Source organism: Cucurbita moschata, unplaced genomic scaffold (genome assembly GCF_002738365.1).
Source record: "Cucurbita moschata cultivar Rifu unplaced genomic scaffold, Cmos_1.0 Cmo_Scf00017, whole genome shotgun sequence".
Classification (NCBI taxonomy): domain Eukaryota; kingdom Viridiplantae; phylum Streptophyta; class Magnoliopsida; order Cucurbitales; family Cucurbitaceae; genus Cucurbita; species Cucurbita moschata.
This window is the reverse complement of record NW_019268533.1, coordinates 1,435,943-1,449,420: the sequence shown is the minus strand read 5'-3', so window position 1 is coordinate 1,449,420 and position 13,478 is coordinate 1,435,943. Positions and strand designations below refer to the sequence as shown.

At 35.9% G+C, this 13,478-nt stretch overlaps 1 protein-coding gene across 1 annotated transcript; it reads right to left on the bottom strand.

The window, feature by feature from the left end:
* Positions 1 to 837: 837 nt before the first annotated feature.
* LOC111455312 (GBF-interacting protein 1-like) lies at positions 838 to 8,401 on the bottom strand. Its single transcript, XM_023096927.1, has 11 exons — positions 8,027 to 8,401; positions 6,616 to 6,659; positions 6,171 to 6,273; positions 5,778 to 5,907; positions 5,311 to 5,657; positions 5,035 to 5,214; positions 3,934 to 4,333; positions 3,414 to 3,714; positions 3,074 to 3,232; positions 2,045 to 2,533; positions 838 to 1,669 (listed from the first exon to the last, which is right to left on the bottom strand). Exons 1-11 carry the CDS (start codon positions 8,187 to 8,189, stop codon positions 1,370 to 1,372), a joined length of 2,616 nt encoding a protein of 871 aa, XP_022952695.1. The 5' UTR covers positions 8,190 to 8,401; the 3' UTR covers positions 838 to 1,369.
* Positions 8,402 to 13,478: the final 5,077 nt, after the last annotated feature.

Genomic DNA, 13,478 nt, shown 5'->3' with positions numbered 1-13,478 from the left:
AAGATTCTTTGACAGACAGAAAAGTTTTCCATTCAGACCCTACAGGGGACCTTTTCTTAAAGAAGAGTTACCTCTTGGGACATCAAGATAATGACAAATGAAAGATGGGGGCCAGTAGGAGCAAAGATAATCACCTGAACAGAAGTGAAATAATGTATGGCATTTGGTGAATGGGACTTGGGACATCCAACCTCACTTGGAAATAAGATCCAAGTTCCTGTGATTCAATGCTCTAATTCCGAGACCGAGACCGCCATATAGTCTTAAGCTTTTGGAGGCTAAATTCCAGCTCAGTGTGAGATCCCATATTAGTTGGAGAGGGGAACAAACATTTTTTACAAAGGTGTGGAAACTTTTTTCTAATAGACGTGTTTTAAAACTTTGAAGGGAAGACGCTTCAATTTCGAGAACTACATGATCGAGACCACCATGTAGTTCTGAGCTTTTGGAGGCTTAAGACCGTTAGAGATGCTCAATGTAAGATCCAACATCAGTTGGAGAGTGGAACGAAACATTCTTTATAAGGGTGTGGAAATCTCTCCCTAACATACCCGTTTTAAAATTAAAACTTTAAAGGAAACCCCAAAAGGAAAAGTTTAAAGAGAACAATAATGAACGTATACTATAAGAGAATACTAGAAAGAACCGAGACCACCTCTAGATTCATCAAAGATTGCTTTCTCAATGAGTGGCATCAAAATCCATCATTTTTCTTAAAAGAGTTGCCAAAACTTAATAAAGAATTCTATGGTCAATGCTTCATTTTGATCCAAAGAAGCCTTGTCTATATAGGATGAAGAGTTCAGAAACCCATAGTAACTGTGTTTAATCGAGAAAGATGAGAACTAAAGTATTAAAATATAAATGAGTCAACAAAAACAATTCACATTTTCTGGATTACATGAATACAACTTTTTTCTTGCTATCAAATAACTTTACAGGTAAGGTAGCTGAATAATCTTACCTCTTTCAAAAGCCCCTATAGGATCTCCAAATTAAAGAAGAAGGAATGTAAAACGATTCTCGAACACTTCGACGACTACAAATTCTCTCAGTTCGAAAAGCTTATCAAATGAAGAATTGAGAGAGAGATATTCCATAGAGCACCAGCTGCAAGAAATAGAACAACTGCACATGCCTACATGAACTAACTTAAAATGGTAAATATCTGTTATAGGTGGCCTGCACCTTTCATGTAACTCACTTCAAGCAAACAGTAGAATCAGTCTTTTCCTTCTCTCTAAAACATTCTCCAGTCAATACCAACTCTTCCCCTCATGTTCTTTTTTACTGATCCACAATTGCTGGGAGCTCTCCCAAAAATCCCAATATTAATTTTTTTAAAGAACTTCTGATATGTTGTTGTTACCTAGTAGTTACTTGGCCAATTGATCTGTGAGTGTTGAGGTTGTTGATAAATGCTACCTCCTCCTGGTCCTACCGTATCAACTCCTCCAGCCACAGCCGGTGACTGTTGCAGGAGAGGGTGAACTGATGCTGCAGTTACTGCTTGTGCTGGGTGATAGATGCTGGCAAATGTGCCATGACCTGTCTGTGTTGGGGTAAAGGTCACATGTTGACCTTGTGGTGGAAGGTTGTAGAATGAATTTGTGGGCAAGCTCGATAAGTCTCTTCCAGGTGCGCCAATCCATACTGCTGAACCTTCGCTCTACATAGGAAGAGGACAGAGATTCAATTATTCGTCTGTCATAAAACTTCAAGATATTACACAGAATGCTAGTGAGGCCACTTCATATTTCTTACAATATATTCTTGAAACAGTTTCTTTGATACTTTTTTCGATTATAAAATAATTAGAAAAGATGTTCTTTGTTCACTTTGAATCTGTTAGTACTTGAGAAAATAGTTACCCATCAGGTATCAGCAGTTGTTTACTAAATTTTTTAACAAAAGACATGCAAACAGTGACATATTGCTTCTCCTTTCGTTTCCCTAAAAGTTTCATTTTTTATGCATTAAATTGCTACTAAAAGAATACAAGATGCTAATTTGAAGGGAATGAAAATCAAAGGGCAACACCAACCTGTGGTCCAGTGATGTATACATTATTTTCCTTGAACTGCGATGCACCAAGGTCCTCATTAGCGGTGGTATTTCCAGCTGGTGCAGCAGTGCTTGGGCTATAACCAGGTGCTGAAGAGCCATAGGGACCATAACCACTAGGCACGCCAATGTGAGATGAGTTACCAGGATTGGCTCCCATCTTGTATTGTGGAATTGAATATTTAACTGCAGCAGATGCCGGTGGTGGAGCTGGATAGATACTGCCTCCTTGAGGTTGCTGAGGAAATGCATTATTGCCAACAAATTGATGGATAGGAGGAGGTGGAACATAGAAGGGGGAGAAATAATGACCATATGGTAGGTAGTTGGGAGGATAATGAGAAATATGGAGCCCTGTTGGAGGTCGAAAGACGGGGACAGGCTGCTGAGTCACAGCTATAGAGCTTTGCATGAGCCCAGCTGCTTGAGTTAACAGTGCTGTTGGACCAGCCGTAGTCAGAACCACACCCTACAAGCAAATAAACAATAGCATAAAAACAAGTAAAGGTATTTGCACTGCTCCCAGTGCGGCTCTTGTTTAGTATGAAAGCAAAACACGTACGAGTTTATTGATCATTGTTTTACACATCAAAGAAGAATAAACTAAACTCAAAATAAGAAAACAAGAGATTATCACTACATCAATCTAGTATAAGAGAACAGAAGATGAACTAAGCACCAACGTCTACAGGATAGACATAGTGGGGGTTCTTATCCCGGTAGAGTTCCCTAAAGACGAGATGATTGATTAAGACAGCAAGCAGCTTATGAAACTAGGCATATCGAAGAAGGGCGTAAAAATTTAGAGTTTTCCAGCTGTAATTAAAATAGTAAGAAAAAAGACGAGCAAACAAAAAAGAACAACAACGCCCTAGAAAGTTGATAATTTAACGGCAACTGGATCTTCAAGAAGTCAATAGTCGCCCCCATAGTAACAATTAACCCCTCATAACATTTATCTTAATGAAGACCTAAAAGAATAATAATAAAAAAAATCCTGAGTAGATACCTCTTGAGGAGATTGAGAGCTTGAAGGAGACAACAGTGCAACATTGCCATTGTACTTAGCAGCAACTCCAGGAGAAAGAAAGGGGGAAAGTCGACCGTCATTCTCACCTGATCGGTAAAACTGGTTATAGTAACTTGAAGGGTCAAAATGTTGTTGAACCTACAAGAAAAGTAGCAAATATGACATCTCCAATAAACCTTTTAGGACAGTGAAACTAATTGAAATGAACAGACACCAAAAAGACGAAATAGCCACTCCAAATCAATACTAAAAATGTTACAAGTTAACCATACAAAACTTAAAAGATTGGCATATAATAAGCATTATGTTGAGTGCTCACAACGAAGTTGGGAAGACGAGAAGCATCACGGCCCTGAGAATCAGAGTTTTCAACTGCTGCAATCTGACTCCCAACTACAGGGGAGATGAAACCAAAGCTGTAACCTGAAGAAGTTTGAGCAACAGAGTTTGTATGGCCTCCAGACGGTAATACTGTCTCCTGCTTTAAGTCATTGTACTCGTGAATTGTGCTTGATGGAAGTTCTCCTCCAGTGGGTGATAAATTCTCGGGCACATGCGAGGGAGATTGTGGACGATCAGGAGAATCTACTTCTTCAGTACTTCTTTGTGCATTAGGATAACTGAAATGAAATCATGTAAATTTTGTAAAGAAAAGGCAGTCACACCAATTTCTAATCATTTGTGTGCATAAAAAATTAATCTCTACTACGAGACATTATATTCTTCGTTAATTATTCAACACACATCCAACCTCCCCAAACAAAATTGATTCAATATGAGAAGTGAAATATCCAACCAATGCCATAGTTAAAAACAAATTAAGATCTGTATTTGCCAACCTTGAAGTTACTTCCTCTACATTTTCATCAGCATCCACTGAAACTTCAGAAACGGGTGTATGTCTCTGGTCACTCTCCAGACCGTTTGGAACAATGGCAGAAACTCCAAAACCAATGCCAAAACTTCCAAAGCTTAGTTTCGATCGTTCAGAATCAGGAACCTGGATGTGGTTTGGAAGAATAACAAGCTGACTTTTTGATACATGCAACTCTTCCAATTTCTTCTGCAATTTTGAAGTAGCATCTTCTGAATCAAGGATCCTCGAAGCAGGCTCTAAATGTTCAGTGTTATTAAAGGCAACACCTGAAACCTCAGATGCAGCAGCAGCCGCACTGACAGTTCTCAATTGCTGGATAACTGAACTTGCAGTCTTTGGTTTCCATTCCTTATTAGAACTAGCTGTTATGGATGTAACCATGTACAAGAAGTCACAATTATGTACATGTTAACTTTTTGATAAAGATTAAATAATAAAATCAAGTGGACAAAACAAGCCTAGAATTTCAACCAAGTGGTCGTGATGTTGAGATATTAAAGATTATATGAATTTCCTAACTACTATATTGTAATACAAGACAATGATTTTAAGTTTTCATCGTTATCGAACATTGAGATCAAAGAATATTTTGCTATGAATGAGAGAACACATTATCTGTACCCCCTTCTTCATCCAGCATTGGGAAGGCTGAAGTCCTGAGGAAGAACGAATTGATAGTTTAGGATCCTCAATGGTGTGTTTTGTGTAATTACTACAGAGGTGTGAATTTCCAAGGAACATCTGGGGTAATATCTTCCAAACGTTTTGGTGTTACTCTATCTCCAAACAAAAATTACCAGGACATAATCGACGTGTCCTTAGTTCTTTCTTTCCTTGACGATGATTGCCTTCACTTTCAGGGACTAGCTAAGTCTTGAAAGGATGTTGGAGCGTAGCTCATTTCAATGCTTCTTTTGAGTGTTTCCAATGGAATTTATTTACTACTCCTTGAAGATTATTGTTTATTCTTAACAGTTGTAACCACATTTTTAACTTCAAGCATTGTCACATGAAGTAGTTAAATCATGCATATAGAGGAACCGATACATAACTAATTACATACCTTTATGAGGACCAATTACTTGTTGTGGACGTTTATTATGATTAGAAGGTAAACTAACGGAGGAGTTGCCCTGCATTGACACAGAAGGTGGCAAAATCTCACTGAGTTGACTCTTCTCAATTTTGGGAGATTTAATTGGTTGATTTTCCTGGGCCAGAGAGTTGCCAATCTCCGAAGTCTCTGTTTCAGCCAACGCAAACAAAACGGATTAGTTTAACCGTAAGTTAAAAGATACCATCAGTCATAGAATATGGAAACCAATAGTCCTGTGCTGACCAGGAATTAATTTATTTTTCACGAGATTAGCTGTGCTTGGCTCATTAGGTTGCAATGAGCTTCCCCCATCACATTTAATGGTATCCACAGAACCTCGTAGCTGTGCCTCACTGGATGGATCCAAAGACGAGGAGCTCAGTGCCGATGATGAAGATGCCACTGTGATTGGTACTAAGCTGTTTTCAGAGTTCAGTATGGGCTGCTCACTTGAGGGCCTGGTACTAAATGCATGGTTTGGGTTCTTGTTCGCATTTATAGGAGGCAATGCACTCCCCTTCCCACTTATGTCTGCCAAAGATGAAGTTACTTCAGCAACACGTGTGGCGCCATTTACAACAGATGGAGAGCTGCAAAAGACACCCTTATCATCTACTTGTTAAAAATATTCATCCTCGAGGTTGCACAAAAATTGCAATTTAGGAGAATCAACTTAAAACAATTAAGAAACAAACTGAAACCATAATCACCTAGTTACTGGTGTTTTTTCTTTATTTTTTGTCTCTTGAGAAGTCGGCCTGGATAAAGAACCACCCTTCTCGATTGCTTGATTTACTCCATTCTCTTTTCCAGGTCCAGAGTTCCGGCCACCACCAATATCTGATCACAAGTAGAAATTTACGAATAATATAATTAACATAACCAGAATGAACTAATCAATCAGTGAAGAAGAAAATTCAAAAAACATAGGGAGAATTCATAAGAACAAAGTACTGATGCCCTATGAAGAAAGAGCTTCTGCAATTAAACAGGTGTTTGTGGTATCTCAAGTACATCATAACACAAGTAAACAAAAAAAAATTGCTGTGGTGCTTATGATATATAATATAAAATGCAGCAGAAGCAAAGATCCAACAGCTTACCATGAGAAATATAACGGGAAGAATTTATACGACCACCTCTACCACCCCTTCCCTGCATGCCTGTTTTCCACCGCAACTCTACAGACTCTCGATTGTTTGCATTCTACAATAACAGTTTTTTGGGTGGGAGGTAGAGAAATAGTTGTTTTAGGTTAGAAAACTCATCAAAAGAAAAAATAGAATGCATAAGACAGAACCTCAAACAATATGGACTCAGAGATGAATGAACATATTAACAAAACAAAACAAGACAGTGATTTGATCAAAGAATGATGAAATGATGCTGCCTCTTTATCAATAATCCTCCACCGAGAAGACGACAATAATAACAATAATAAAAGAGCCCAAGGGATTCAAATAACTCCAAGGCTCCCAGAAACGAGATGATATCTACAAAATAAAACGTGGGTACCAGGGGGCATCAACTTGCTGTAAAAGGTGTTACCTCTTTTCTCCTCTCTCGTTTGCTCTTCACTTCATGAAAAGTATCTGAAGAACGACATCAACACTGTTAGTATCATTTAAAAAATACAAAGAAAAGAAAAAGAAGGGATGAGGGGAAGCAAGGGAGAAAATATTAAAACCTCTTTAAGCCACTAAAATCTATTTAAATAATTATTGGGGGAAGAATTAACATAAGAAAACGAGTTCAAATCAATAGTTTAGAGTACGAGAAACATAATAAATAAAATTCAAGAAACTTCTGGCCAGAGAACAAGCAGCTTCTCTAAAACTTATTCTATAGTAATTTATGTCAAGCCAAAAAATCAGCAATTCAGAAACAAAGATACCAAAGTGAAAGCCAATCAGTAGATGCAAGACATGCATACGGACTAACAAAAGAAACATCAGTAATCAACAAGAAAGTCATCAAAAGAAAATCGTCTCGTTGAAATGAAATGAAGATAAATAAGAAAATCATCAAATACCAGGCATGCAGATATAGAGAAACATCAGTAATCAACAACAGCCGGGAAGAAAAACGTTAACTATTCTTAGGATCAAAATTGTGACATGCTCTAGTTGAGAATATGAACTGGAAAAAAGGTTGTCAATAAAAATCAGCCTTCTAAATATTCCAGAATCCTCCATCTGGTTCTAGAATCTCTAAATCATAATTAGCAGTTTGTTAATGTTCTTCCTCGCATTGAAAAGAGTACCTTACAAATGATGAACATCACTATAAATGATTAATATTCCGGCGAAAAAAACACTAGAAATCATCCGTTGATGAAAAAAAAACTTTACTATATGTCCAGTACGCAAATATTGACCCAACAAAAGCATGAACCTTGTTCCTAGTATCAACTATTAGAAAAAAACTCAGATTTCCGATAAATCAACCAATAAATTGAAGAGTAGAGAAAAGAAGACGACCCAAAATGAAAGCAACCAGAAGGGACCCATTACGACTGCGAGAAATGGAATAAAAGAAGATCCCCAATCCATTGTCATAAACAATCCAAAGCTTCTAGAAATGATTGTAAACTAATAAACGTAAAAATCCCGCACAAGAAGAAGTTAAAATGGCTCTAAAGTAAGCTCCACTTTTAAGAGAACAAAAGGGATCAGAACCAAGAGAAGATACGTTAATCCAAATGAAGTTAAGCCATTAAATTAAGAAGAAAAAAAACACAACAGTAAATTAATGTAAGCTCGAAATCCCACTAGAGCACGAAACGGGAGCTGAAATCCAAGAACCCCACAAACAAGAAGTGGATAAACTCCATAAAACCCACAAAACAGAGAAGGCTACACCAGAGGTTGGATCACAACGATTGAAAGAGCAAACCAATAAAAACCCGAAAGAGAGAAAACACTAAGAGAAGCAAAAAAAGAAAGAAAGAAAAAAGTACCCTGAAGAAGAAGCTTCTGAGCAGTCTCATTGGGATCCATGGAACATTCTTTAAGCATTGAATAAATCTCGTCATCACTGTGATTGCCCGTGATCTCCTTAATATTATCGATCGTCTTCCTCACACTGCTGGGGATTGAAGCCCTAGACCCACCACCACTCATCCTTCACGACCAAGAAACCCCAAATACAGGAAGAAGAAGAAGAAAGAACACAAAATAAATCTTGAAAGAGAGTGAGAGAAAGAGAGGGCGTAGAAGTGAAGAACAACAATGGAGGGAAACCAGCAAACAGAGATGGGAAAACCAGCTGAGAGAAAGGGGAGAGGGGTTTGTAAGAAAGAAAAAAAATTGATCTATTTGGTGTGAGGAAGACGAGGAAGGAGAGAGTAGTAAAGGACTTTTTGGGTTTTTCACTTTTTTTTTTTTATTATTAATAATATGAGAAATAAAAATATAATTAGAAATTATGTAAATTTCAATTTAATTTCTTTTTAAAACATTTTATTATTTAAGAAAAAATAAACGTTTTAATTTTTTTTTAAATATAATGAACAGCTAATTAATAGTTTTATTATTGTAAGTGAAAAATTAAATTATCATTTTATCAACTTAATTATACTCGAATTAATCTTACTTTTTATATTTATTATTGTACTACAAATTATTGTCGTGAAAAAAAAAATTACAATGATGAAAATTAAAAGAAGTGGTTTTAATAATTTTATTTTGATTTTTTAAAATTATTAATAATTCAAATGGCTGTTTTAATAAAAACCATGGTTAAAACACAGAGTAAATAATAAATATGCACCATTTTTAAAATCTAAAAACCGTCTAATAAATATTTGTGCAATGGGATTTTTTTTAATAAAATTAATTATGTTTATTTTAATTTTATTTTTGAGCTTTTTGTAAATTCATCTAAATTAATCATTTTAATCGTCATTGATATAAAACGGCGTTTATAAATTTAAGTTAAAATTAGAGGATGAAAGTCCCACATCGACTAATTTAGAGAATGATCATGGGTTTATAATCAAAGAATACTGCCTCTATTGGTGTGAGGTTTTTTGGGGCAACTCAAAGCAAAATCATGAGAGGTTATGCTCGAAGTAGACGAGAAGTGTAATTTTTTTTTTACTTTTTTTTTTTTGAGAAAAAAAGTAGTCGTTTAAGTTAATTTTTTCACAAAAAAAAAAGGGTCAAATCACAATAATTTATGTGTAACTAGTTTATAAATGAAATAAAATAAAATAATTTTTGAGAAAAAAAAAGTATTATTTGTCACTATCAATAATTATTACTATTTATTAATTGTAATTAAATAAATTAAATAAATCCAATACAAATTTTAAACGAGAGTAAATATCCAACAACTTCTCACGGTTGACTCTAGTACGTGCCATTTTGAAGGCAAGATTGAAAGCATTATCAATGCAATAGTCACCAGTTGATTATTTTCGACATGTGGAGTATGCGTGATTTTGGACGGTAAGTGGCAGATTTATTTGTCAAATCACAATAATTTATATAGAAATAAAATAAAATTATTTTCGAACAAAAAAAAACTAAGAAGGGGTATTATTTGTCAAAATATTTGTAAATACTCGTTTTATGTTATATTAAAAGATATATATTAATAATTAACCCGAACAATAATTATTATTATTTATTAATTACAATTAAAAAAATATATAAATTCAATATAAATTTTAAACGAGAGTAAATATCCAACAACTTCCCATGGTTGATTCTCGTGCCATTTTCTAGGCACGATTGAAAGCATTATCAATGCAATTGTCACCTGTTGATTGTTTCCGGCATGTGGAGTACGCGTGATTTTGAACGGTAAATAGCAGAATTATTTGTCAAATCACAATAATTTATATAGAAATAAAATAAAATAATTTTTGAAAAAAAAGAAAGGAAGGGTGTTATTTGTCAAAATATTTTTAAATACTCGTTTTATGTTATATTAAAAATATATATTAATAATTAACACAATCAATAATTATTACTATTTATTAATTATAATTAAAAAAAATCACAAGAGTAAATATCCAACAACTTCCCATGGTTGATCCTCCCACGTGCCATTTTGAAGGCACGTTTGAAAGCATTATCAATGCAATAGTCACCTGTTGATTATTTTCGGCATGTGGAGTACGCGGAATTTTAAACGGTAAATGGCATAAGTATTTGTCAAATCACAATAATTTATATAGAAATAAAATAAAATAATTTTTGGAAAAAAAAAACTAACTAAGGAAAGGTATTATTTGTCAAAATATTTTTGAATACTCGTTTTATGTTATATTAAAAAAATATATATTAATAATTATTATTATTTATTAATTATAATTAAAATAAATAAATAAATTCAATACAAATTTTAAACGAGAGTAAATATCCAACAACTTCCCATGGTTGGTCCTCGCACGTGCCATTTTCAAGGCACGATTGAAAGCATTATCAATGCAATAATCATCTGTTGATTATTTTCGGCATGTAGAGTACGTGTGATTTTAGACGGTAAGTGGCAGAATTATTTGTCAAATTTATAAATAAAATAAAATAATTTTTGAAAAAAAAAAACTAACCATGTCAAAATATTGGTAAATACTCAGTTTTATGTTATATTAAAAAAATATATTAATAATTAACGCAATCAATAATGGTTACTATTTATTAATTGTAATTAAAAAAAATCAATACAAATTTTAACCGAAAGTAAATATCCAACAACTTCCCATGGTTGACCTTGGCACGTGCCATTTTCAAGGCACGATTGAAAGCATTATCAATACAATAGTCACGTGTTGATTATTTTCGGCATGTGGAGTACGCGTGATTTTGGACGGTAAGAGGTGCATTTTTATATAAAAACCATGACACATATGCCAAAACTACCCTTAACTAAACCCTTGACAAGCAATGCAGAGTGGGGCTTTTTCGTAATCTTATAATCTCCAAACGATGGCGCGTAGCAATCCACCTCCCGCCCATAAACTTCATCTCTGTCAAAAGATACAAGTCAGAAACCACCGGCCTCCGACGCCACCGTCAAAGCTTCAGCCGGCTGTTCATAGCTTCGTTTACGAAAGTCAGTGTGATCCATTTTCCGTTTCAGCTCCCTCACTCACGGTAATCGTTCAGGTATTTCATCCTCCGTACATTTTCACAGTTTCTCATTGCTATAGAAACACAGCACCGCCGTAGCTCTCGTCTACCTATGCTTCAAGGTTGATCTGATTGTATAGTTCCGTTTTTTCCTGGTTGTTCTTCAGTGCGATGAACTTGTGGATTGAGTATTTCTTTGGTTTGTTTCGAGTGCGGGGATCATTTACTCAAAAAGCAGAGTTGATCTGTGATAATGAAATTCTAACATGCTCAATTTGTGATCGATATTAAACTTTGCGTTTGCTGTTATTGGATTGGGGGTTAATAGCTCTGTACTAATTTTTTGCTCTTTTACTGTTTCTTATAATTTGAAAACGAGGTCCAAATGTTCGGTCTCCTCTGTTTTCTTCTATAAATCACGCAAATTTTTCATCTGTTCTTCAGTGATACGAGAATGCCAATAAAAATTGTTCGTGTTCCATTTCATTTGGAAAATGGAGATACTAAGATTGGGCTACCGCACGAGAGATTTATTGCTTTTTCAGAATTCTTAAGCTGTGCTTTCGAACTTTTTCATTGTAGTGAAGCCTTTTGATCGTGGATTTGGAGTCTTTGATTTGTCTATGCTGTTTTCTTGGTATAATTACACCGATAAATTGAGCATTCTGGAATGGTGCTGTGACATTGTAGCATTTTTATGCTAAGTTATTTCTTTACTCTACTATGACTTGAAAGTTGAATAATTCACCAACCATAATCTTGTAGGAATATGCATTCACGACGGGGGGATTCCATGGAAAGTATATGGAAATAAAAAATCTTAGAAAATCTACACATTGGAGATTACTTGTCAGTTTGGAGAGGCCATGACATTATAGGGATTATAGGGATTGTGGTGTAACAGTCCAAGCCTACCGCTAGCAGATATTGTTCTTTTAGGCTTTCTCTTTCAAGTTTCCCCTCAAGGTTTTTAAAATGCATCTGTTACGGGAAGATTTCCACACCATTACGAAGAATGCTTCGTTCTCCTCCCTAACCTATGTGGGATCTCACAGTCGGAACAATTTTTATTGGCATTCTCATAGCAATATTACTTTCAAGATCTTTTTTGGTAATGAAAAGATGGAAACAAAGAGGAGTTCCTACGGTAGTTGGTGGGGATCCAGGTTATGCTGTGAGCAATGCTCGAGTGACTGAACTTTCTCATGTTCGTTGGAAAGCGGAGACAACCATAGCAGCATTATTTTAGCAATCACGTAAAAAACATTCAAAAAATATATTCCTTGGCTCAAAAAAGTTGATGTCCAAGGAATTTGTCATTCCTACTGATGGTAGGAAGTTTGAAAAACTTAACTTAGGTGAATGTGAATGGCAGGCTTATGGAGGAAGTGTTTGATCGTGCTTCCAACTTTGCTTCTGGGCTTGTAAGGTTTAGCCATGATGTTGATACTCGTGTTGCCGTAGGAAACTCGTGCTGAGTAGTTTACTGCCCTTCAGGTTATCTTATTTGTTGTGCTTCAACATTTTTTCTCTACAGCTCTACCCTTGGTTTTAACCTTCAGAGCTTTAATTCCTTGTTATATTTTTAGAACAATTCCGAATTACAGTTGATCTCTTTCAGGGATGCTTCAGACAGGACATTACTGTGGTTAACAATATGCTTCTCTTGGTGAGGAATCCCTAATCCACTCTCTTAATTAGGTTCATCCAATAATCTTCTTTGTTGCATTCTTCAGTTATTGTAGTTGTAGTATGGACTTCTGCATTGTAATTACAATCTTGAAAGTACCCGTGAGATCCCACATCGGTTGGAGAGGGGAACGAAGCATTCTTTATAAGTGTGCGTGGAAACCTCTCACTAGTAGACGCGTTTTAAAAACCTTGAGGGGAAGGCTGAAAGGAAAAGCCCAAAGAGGACAATATCTGGTAGCGGTGGGTTTAGGGTCGTTATAAATGGTATAAGAGCCAGACATTGGGTGATGTCCTAGCGAAGACGTTGGGCCCCGAAGGGGGGTGGATTGTGAGATACCACATCGATTGAACAGAGGAACTAGTGCCAACAAGGACGCTGGGCCCCGGAGGGGGGTGGACACTGGGCGGTGTGCCAACGAGGACGCTGGGCTCTGAAGAGAGGTGGATTGTGAGATCCCACATCTATTGGAGAGAGGAACGAGTGTCAGTGAGGACGTTGGGCCCCAAAGAGGGGTGAATTGCGAGGTCCCACGTCGGTCGGAGAGGAGAACAAAACATTCTTTATAAGTGTGTGAAAACCTCTCAGATGCATTTTAAAATCCTTGATGGGAAGTCCGAAAGGACCTAAAGAGGACAATA

Bases quoted from the DNA above. Each gene is read 5' to 3' on its own strand.
- LOC111455312 (XM_023096927.1), bottom strand. From the start codon at position 8,189: ATGAGTGGTGGTGGGTCTAGGGCTTCAATCCCCAGCAGTGTGAGGAAG. The intron at 5,215-5,310 runs GTCAGCACAGGA...TGGCTGAAACAG, and splicing joins GAAAAATAAATTAATTCCTG to AGACTTCGGAGATTGGCAAC. The intron at 3,233-3,413 runs GTGAGCACTCAA...CTTTTCTTGTAG, and splicing joins CTCGTCTTCCCAACTTCGTT to GTTCAACAACATTTTGACCC.